General features: G+C 49.0%; 1 protein-coding gene across 2 annotated transcripts; it reads right to left on the bottom strand.

Moving 5' to 3' along the window:
• Positions 1-223: 223 nt before the first annotated feature.
• Positions 224-8051, bottom strand: ZBTB2 (zinc finger and BTB domain containing 2). Of its 2 annotated transcripts, XM_058801893.1 has the most exons (3): positions 7935-8051; positions 4033-4216; positions 224-2050 (listed from the first exon to the last, which is right to left on the bottom strand). In XM_058801893.1, the coding sequence occupies exons 2-3, from the start codon at positions 4203-4205 to the stop codon at positions 688-690; spliced, it is 1536 nt and encodes a 511-aa protein (XP_058657876.1). In that variant the 5' UTR covers positions 4206-4216; positions 7935-8051; the 3' UTR covers positions 224-687. The 2 variants fall into 2 exon arrangements, with proteins under 2 accessions (XP_058657876.1, XP_058657874.1); XM_058801891.1 differs by lacking the exon at positions 7935-8051 and having other exon boundaries at positions 4033-4238.
• Between the last annotated feature and the right edge of the window lie 108 nt (positions 8052-8159).

The following is an 8159-nucleotide window of genomic DNA, read 5'->3' as shown; positions in this document are numbered from 1 at the left end:
CCATCACATTACTATTACAGCTACTTAAGTCAGAATTTGACTAAGTAAGACTTGGCTTGACTCTGAAACAGATACCCAAAGGCATACTTGAAGGAAAACATATACGGCTGAAAGAAAACCAACACCCTCAGCTCTTTTTAACTCAATGAACAGAGATTCCTGCATTCTTTGAGGAAAAGTTCTGAGGGCTTAGGTTATAACCTTAATCAACTTGCATGCGGACTTGTAAAGAGCACGGTGTTTAATCTGCCAGATCTCAAAATGCCTTCTACCAGGGAAACTAAAATACAAATATCCTTGGCTTACCAAACTGATACTCTGTTTCTCATTACACTCATCATTGTATCTAAATACACTTTTAAGCAATCTAAATTTTGTTTAAAATCTATTAAATTTGGAATAACTAATACTATCAACATAGTTAGCTGGATTGTTTTTCCACATGTTCCTTTGTATTAAAATCAATTTTGTTGTGGTTTGATGCAAGAGCTTTTTGTTTGTTTTGGTGGGAGAGGCAAAGTCCAATTTCCTTAATGTGCCAGTACAGTTCTGGTTGCTGAAGACAAAGGGTGGGAAGGAGGTTGCTGGAAAAGATGGTAGGGGTGAGGTAAGAGGTAGGGGGAGGAAAAAATTGATTTAATAAAAAATGAGTAAAGAAACTTTAAAAAATTGATATAGGTTTCACATTCAGTCTAACAACACTGCTTCCTGCTCCTTTTTGATGGAGGCTAACACTGCGTTATCAGTCTCTGTGGCTTCTGTGTCCCCACCACCTAACAGAATGGAGCGATCTTCTTCTAGCGTAAAGACAGAGTTTTGATTTTGGCACGAATGTTTGACTACTTCATTGGGAGTTGAAAAAGTTTTGTCACACAAGTTACATTTGTAGGGCTTGTTGGTCTGTACAAGCATGTTGTCCATTTGACTGCCTTCCTCAAAGGTACAGAGCTCCAGAGTCTGTTTATCCACCATGGTGTACGTGTCCATGCTCTGGTTTAGGCACACGTGTCTGGCAGCCTGGTTAGCCCTACAAAAGCTTTTGTCACAAGTGCTGCACTTGAAGGGCTTGCCCGTGTGTATGTACATGTGCTCCCTCCAGTGGCTTTTCTGAATAAATTTGCGACCACAGATGGAACATTCGTATTTCCGTCTCTTTACCTCCCTCTCTTGATCTGCCTGCTCCAGGTTGTCGATATCTGCGATATCGGAGGGGGGAGGCGTCTCTGACTGCTGCTGCCCATCAATTATTGGGGAGTCTGAGATCTGCTGCAGCTCGCTGTCACTAATCATCCCCGCTTCAGGCACTTCCATGGCATCTTTATCAGCTGTGTTGTTACAAAGAGACAAAGAAATATTACTTTCTCCCTGCTGGCTAGATGTGAAGGGAACTCCCGTGTGGATCTGCAGGTGCTCCCGCAAGCTGCTGCGCAGGTTGAACCGGCGGCCACAGAGGTGACAGGCATAGTATTTTGGGAAGCTTCCGTTCCTTTTCATAATGCTTGGCTTGACATGTGCTATTGTGAGAGAGGCAGGCTGCTCATCTGAAGAAGATGCTTCCATATTGGCCTCTTCTCCCGAAGGTGAATTATTACCAGCAGCAGACACCAATTCCGGAGACAGAGAAGATGGCAATGGGTCAGAAGCAGACATATTTGTCCGGGACACTTGTGGCAGATTTGCACCCAACTGCGAGAGCTGTGAGCCATCAGAAGCCTGCTCTTGGCTCATCCGGGATGTTTGAGGCCGTGGTTCTCGCCCAAGTTTGTCAGTCGCTGACGTAACCTTAGTGGGATGCCTTATCTGGTGATCTGCAATCTGAATGCCATATAATGAAGATGCTAATGGAAAGACTTGATCCGGGTGAGAAAAAGTTCCCTGACTTGCAAGGCTGGCCTCTTGAATTAGTGGATATGCATGCAGAAACTTTATTCCCTGCTCTAGTCGAACTGGGTCAATGAGTTGTGGTGCCATCTTCCCAGTGTACATCAAATGCAAGAGATAACTGAAGATATCTGGCTGTATGTCGGTCGCTTTCAAACGGACACATTCACTGAAAGGTGAAACAAAATTATAAATAAGACATAAGGAAAAGATTTTTTCCCAGTTCTAGGTTATTCAAGCCCTGATAAAAAGAGGAGGTTTCTACTTAAATTCAAAAGACAGAATCTGCAATAAATATAAAGGGAAATGCTTTACTGTGAAAGAGCTAATCTCAGGAGCTACTTGAAAGATGACTTCTTTCCTCAGTGAAGTAACTGGCTTGAAAGCAAAGCTGTCCCATTGCAACCTATACCATTTTAAATTGCTGTTATGTTGTGTAAATGTGTTGTCACATATTAATATATTTTGTAAACTGCAAAGACATTTTCCCCCTTTTGTTGGCTGGATTCAAACACATCTGTAGCTAAATTACAACCTGCTAGCACGGCACTCTAAATTCACAGTCCAATAAACTTTTCTCAGTATTTAGTCCTGAAAACACCTAATTCATCTGCCACTTGCTTGCTGGGATTCTATGTCCTACTAGGGTTTACAGCTACAGTTCTGCAAATGTGTGGTATTGTGTTGTCACAAGTGCATTATGATCCAGAAACCATGCAGTACAGAGTGTGAATTCACCCAGAGATCTCATGCAACAGGTGTAGCCCCTGGAATCCAGGTTTCATACACAGCAGAACAGCAGATTTTTTCCTTGAATAGGGAGGGAAAAACAGCAGCACCAGTGGACTACCTGTTCAGCCTAGCAGTCCCTTGAATTAGAACACTCAAAGGGAGATGCTTTGGCTGTGATCCCCTCTTCAGCCCGACTGAAACCAACACCACCCTCCAGCTCAGAGTGTGCCCTATGCATCAACCTTTATGATGCTCTGGACTGAGACAGCCACCACTGCTCTAGCTGAGGCTGTACCTCTGTGCAGAAAGTAAGGCAAGGTTCACAGAACAAGAAAGGAAACAGGGAACATCCTGGTGAGATCAGTTAGCTAACGAGAGGAATTGGGATTCTAATTATTTTTCATAAGTATTTGTAGCTCGTCTATTAGAAACAAACATAAATAAACCACAGAAATTCAGAAATGGGCATGATTACATGCTGTGGTCTGAATGTTCTAACTACAGTAGGCTACCAAGCGGAGGAGGAAATTATAGCCAATTCTTCTGTTTCTTGAGGTGCACCCTTCTTGAGCTCTCTCTGTGACCGCTTCTGAATTCAGATATATGACTCAAAAGTAGACTTGCAATACTGTCCTTCAAAGATGACTGTGCGCTCTTGATGGACCATCAAGACTGATAACATCTGCCTGCAGTCCTGTTTCAGAAGTGCAAATGCATTTCTCTCCTAGCAGTTCACTTCTGGCTAAGAACTCTTAGCCAAAGAGTTAAGTGTGAATCACTAACTTTTAGAGTTAGGTCAAGTATTTTGGAAAAAGACCAAAAAATCTTTAAAGTGGTCTCACACTCTCGTGATCTTTTCAATCATCTCCACAATGTTAAGCCTGTGGTACAGAAATAATTAAAAAAAAAAAACACTGAAAGAAAAGTACCCCAAACCCCCTTATTTTCCACCATTACATAGTATTCTATTATTTAATTGACAATAAAATGCAAAGAAATGAAACACATATACCTCTTTTGTAAGTTTATTTCTCAAAATCTTCTAGCAAGTACTTATTGGATTGTATGTAACATTGCACAAATGTCAAGAACAGTGTCAAGACAAGAGTAGAAGACAGTGAGTGGGGGAAGTAAAGTGCAGCAGAGAAGACAGGATTCTTGAAGTATTCAATTGTAGAAATTAAATTTTCTATGCTTTTTTAAGGATAAAGAACTTGTGCTTAATTATAAAATTAGTGTTAATGAATCACAGTTCAACTTTAATATGTTTGAAAGTGAGGTTCTAGTTTGCAGTTAAGACTGTTTGCAGTTAAGACACTCTTTATGTCCTAACAAGAAGCAAAAAGAACATTTTGTTGCTAGACTCCCTTAGCTTAGTTAACTGAACAACATTTAAACCGTGAACCTTTTTAGAGTTACCTGGTTTGATGAACAAACAACATCTTGAAGTAGTTGGAGAAAGAAGCGAGGACAGATTTGTGTGCCTTGAAGTAGACATCCCCAATGGCAACTGTGCAGTCACACAGGAAACCAAACTCTCTCTGAGCATTTAGCTGCTGCAGCAGAATAAGTCCATGGTTGGCCAAATCCATTTTTTTATACTCTGAAAAGCAAATGACTTGCATGTAAAACTTTACAATAGATGCACAGATGCAACAGTAGCTGTGTCATAACAGATATTTTCTCCAATATCCAAATGTCATACTTTAGTAACACATCTTAATCCCAAGTTACTGTATAAAAGATACCTTACACATAGGCAAGGACTTGTCTTTCATGATGGGAAATGTGATTCACAAAGGTGTGAGTGATTTGCCAAGGCTTAAAGAGCAAAGGAGAACCAGGACCAAATTGTTCTGGAAAGGCATGGTGTGGGTACTTGGATATAGAAATATAAATAGCTAAGGAAGATATATTAACAAGTAGTAAAAACACCTATACAGAGTGGGAAAAAGAAAGTGTTTTGGTTGCCACTTGTCTGCTCAAATAGGAAAACTGATTTTCCTTTCTGATGTCAGTCATTCACCCACACAAGTGGGAGTAACACAACCCAATAAAAGACAAGTTAGATACTTTAACCTAGAATTTCAGTGTCTCTGTGTATCTTTTACCTAAAAGTTATGAGTCCATCCAGCTGAATCCAAGGCCAGCGTTAAATAACTGAACATTTGTTATGGTTATGCCCTCTCCTGGGAAATACCAGATACATACCTGAATCTTCCCAGGCTCAAACAGTGAATTCATTCTAGGTATTGGCAAGCCCTCTGGAACATCAATACAGGAGGGGTCAACCTTTTCACCTAATAACTATTGATCTATTTATTGAGACCAGCCACAACAGCATTTTTAAGAAGTCTGCATGCCTCATACCTGCCTAGAAAATCAAGAAACTCAGAGGGTGGGAGGTGCAGTTCTGTCCATGGCTGGCCACTGTCCACCCACCAGGCAGGACAACCAGGGGTGCAATGGGGCACTGACTGAGCCCCCCTAGGCCACTGCCCCTCACCCTCCTGGGCACCTCCTGCTACCAGGTGCTGGAAGCTGCCCACAAAGAACTACCTAAGGGCTTTAAATTTCTTCTCAAGGATTCAAGGGCAGTCTTGGAAGCAAAAATTGGTAACTTTGGGGGAAAAAAACACACAGGAAAACACATCAGGACAGTTACCCATGGTTGGATGGACGGATGGACGGATGGATGGATGGATATAGGGCTAGTAAGATCAGCGAGTGGAAACAAACTTAATCAAAGCAAATAGAGCTTTGGGCAAAAGTGAAAGTATGAAGCACTGTAAATCTGTACATAAACATATAAAACAGCAAGAGAAGCCAACAAAATTCCTGGCCATGCAATGCCCAGAACAGAACCAGAACGAGAAGGTCAAACTAGAAGTGGATAAAAAAGTTTGTAAAAAGTCTTGGGTGTTTTCCCCTCTAAACTTAACAGCAAGTTACCAGAATTTAAGTCAGGTTTAGACAGTTAGTTTCTTTTATACAGTAAGAGCACGGCTTTTTGGGAAAGAGAACAGAAATATGCCAGTATGTTTAGTCATTGGGGAAGCAAATATTTCTGCTTGCTGGACAGGGAAGAACTCCCTCATATATAAAGGAATAACCAGGACCAAATGCCTTCCCTCGCATTCACATGAGATCAGAACGCACTGGAGACAGGGGTGTAAAGACAAAGAAAGAAATACAGTGCAAGATACAGCTGATTTTTTTCTTACAGTTAATAAGAGAAAAAGAAGTTAGGTTTCAGCTCTCTTTAGTTACATATTCTCCTCCCTCAACTAATGTTTGGATAACTAAGTTTGTACATACAATAGGCTAAGATTCTCTCTCTCTCTCTCTCTCTCTCTCTCTCCACAAGAGGGAATACTTGCTGTCAGCAGGAACAAAAATCATGTTTGGTGTTATTTAATCCTGCAAGATGCCCCATGTGGGTGATTTACAGAAAACTCGCTAGATTTTTTTTTACCTTTAATTTTGATTATTAATGTGTTTTACATTTTTAAAATTCAGTCTGGTTTGCACTTGGACAACAAAACTTGCCAAGCAGAGAAACCTCCGATGCGAAGGCACTCAGAGCCAGACAAGCATTCTTTCTAGTTATTACCGTCCTAAGTGTGTTTAGTTTGGAGCTTCACTCTTACCCCGAACAGCAAGCCCTTCCTTAAAGACCTGAATTGAACTTTTAAGAAATGATACATGTGCACAACATTGTGTTTCGCATGTATCTGGATGATACCTAAGCGCTCCAGCTAAAAGCACTGCAGTAATTACACTCTAAGGAAATGACAGGGCAGATGAGAAGAGCGAGGAAAGCACTTTGCACATTACAGGCATGCGTGTGCTCAGGAATTTTACCCTGAGCTCAAGGAAGCGGCGATTAACACTGGCAAGGCGGTATTTCAGTGCTGACCGCTGCAACAAGCGTGTGAAACACTTCTTGTGCCCTGAGACCCGTGGGGACAGTGCCTCCCTGGTGGGCCCCGCTCTGCCTTTGCAAGTTACCGGATCCGTTCGGCGCTGCCGGAGCCGCCACGCGAGCGGGGCCGGGCGCTCGCTCGGGAGGCCCCGCCGGGACACGGGGGCGGCACCGGCCCAGGATAACACCGGGGGAGCGCCGGTACCGCACCGCAGGACTGGGCCGGGCACGGGCAGCCAGCCGGGCTGGCAGGGAGCAGCTCAGGCACGGCGCTTCCCGCTCTGCCCTCGCACACCGGGCAGCGAACCTGGACAGCACCGAGCCCGCGGCGCTGCTCCCGCTCCGACGGCAGAGGGCACCGGCGCGGCCCCGGCCGCTCACGGACGCGCCGCGCCTCCCGCAGCGGCGGCAGGCGCCCGCTCGGTCTTCGCCCTCAGCCCGGGCGGCGGGCGGGGAGCCGGGACGGGCCTTCCGTGCCTCCCACCCCCCCCGGCCCCGGGGCGCTCCCGCCTTCTCCGGGCCGGGGGCGTGTCCGGCCGCGCGCCCGCTCCATGCCCGGAGCACGCTCGGCCCCAGTGCGGGAGCGGACGGCGCGCTCCCATTGGCCGCCGGGGCGGAAGGCCGGGCGGCCGCGCGCCGCTCTCACTGGCTGCGCCCCGCCCCTCCCTCTTGCCGCTGGCCCCGCCCACTCCCCCCGCGCACGCCACGCGCGCAGGGACGGGACGGAGACGGCGCGCGAGACGCAGCGCGAGCGGAGCCGCCAGGGCGCGCGAGACGGGAAGAGCCGCCGCCGCCGCCGCCGCCAGGGCCGGCCCATCCCAACCCGCCGGGGGGGGGGGGCGGGGGACAGGCGGGGCCGCCCCGCCCCGCGCGCGCCGGATCCCGCTGCTGCTGCTGCCGCCGCCACCGCCGCCGGAGGGGGCGGGAGGGAGGCAGCGCGGGCCTCAACCGGCCGAGCCGAGCCGAGCCCCGCGCCGGGCGGCACCGGCCCCCCCCCAGCCTCCTCCCTCTCTTCCTCTCTTCCTCTCTCTCCGCGACCCACCCACTCCCCTCCGGCTCGGCCCGGCCCTACACTCGGTGCGCACCCATCCCCCCCACCGCGTACCGTGTCCCGGATGGAGCCGCCCGGCCCGGCCCGGTCCGGCCCGGTCCGGCGGGGATTCACCGGGCAGTTCCACCTCCCGCCCCGCAAAGCCCCTCGGCCCGCTCGGACCCGGCGGGGCCCTGGGAGCCCCTCACACACAATGCGGAGGTAGGGCCGAGCAGGCCCCGCCGCGCCCCCGCCGCCGCCGCCTCAGCCCGGGCCGCGGCCGGCGCGACGGGGCCGGGCGCACGTGCGGGCGGCGGGGCCGGGCTGCCCCGCGGGGCGGGCGCGGCGCGGCCGGTGCTCGCTCACCTGGGGGGCGTGGGGGCCGCCGGGTGCCGCCGCGCGGGGGCCGCCGCCGTCTCCGCGCCCGGCAGCAGCAACAACGGAGTCAGCGCGGCGGCGGCGGCGGCGGCTTTTCCTGTCCGGTTACGTTCGGGTCACATGACCGGGAGCGGAGCACAGAGGCTGCGGCGAGGAGCCCCCGCCGTGGGGGAGGGGAGGCGGCGAGCGCTGTGGCGGCAGCGGGAGACACCC

This window comes from Ammospiza caudacuta, chromosome 3, assembly GCF_027887145.1.
Source record: "Ammospiza caudacuta isolate bAmmCau1 chromosome 3, bAmmCau1.pri, whole genome shotgun sequence".
In the NCBI taxonomy this organism is placed as follows: domain Eukaryota; kingdom Metazoa; phylum Chordata; class Aves; order Passeriformes; family Passerellidae; genus Ammospiza; species Ammospiza caudacuta.
The sequence above is the reverse complement of the archived record's forward strand: the minus strand, read 5'-3'. Positions and strand labels throughout refer to the sequence as shown.

Coding starts and splice junctions, on each gene's coding strand:
- ZBTB2 (XM_058801891.1), bottom strand. CDS start 4,238: ATGCAAGTCATTTGCTTTTCAGAGTATAAAAAAATGGATTTGGCCAAC. Junction 2,051..4,032: donor TTGTTTGTTCATCAAACCAG/GTAACTCTAAAA, acceptor TTCACCTTTCAG/TGAATGTGTCCGTTTGAAAG.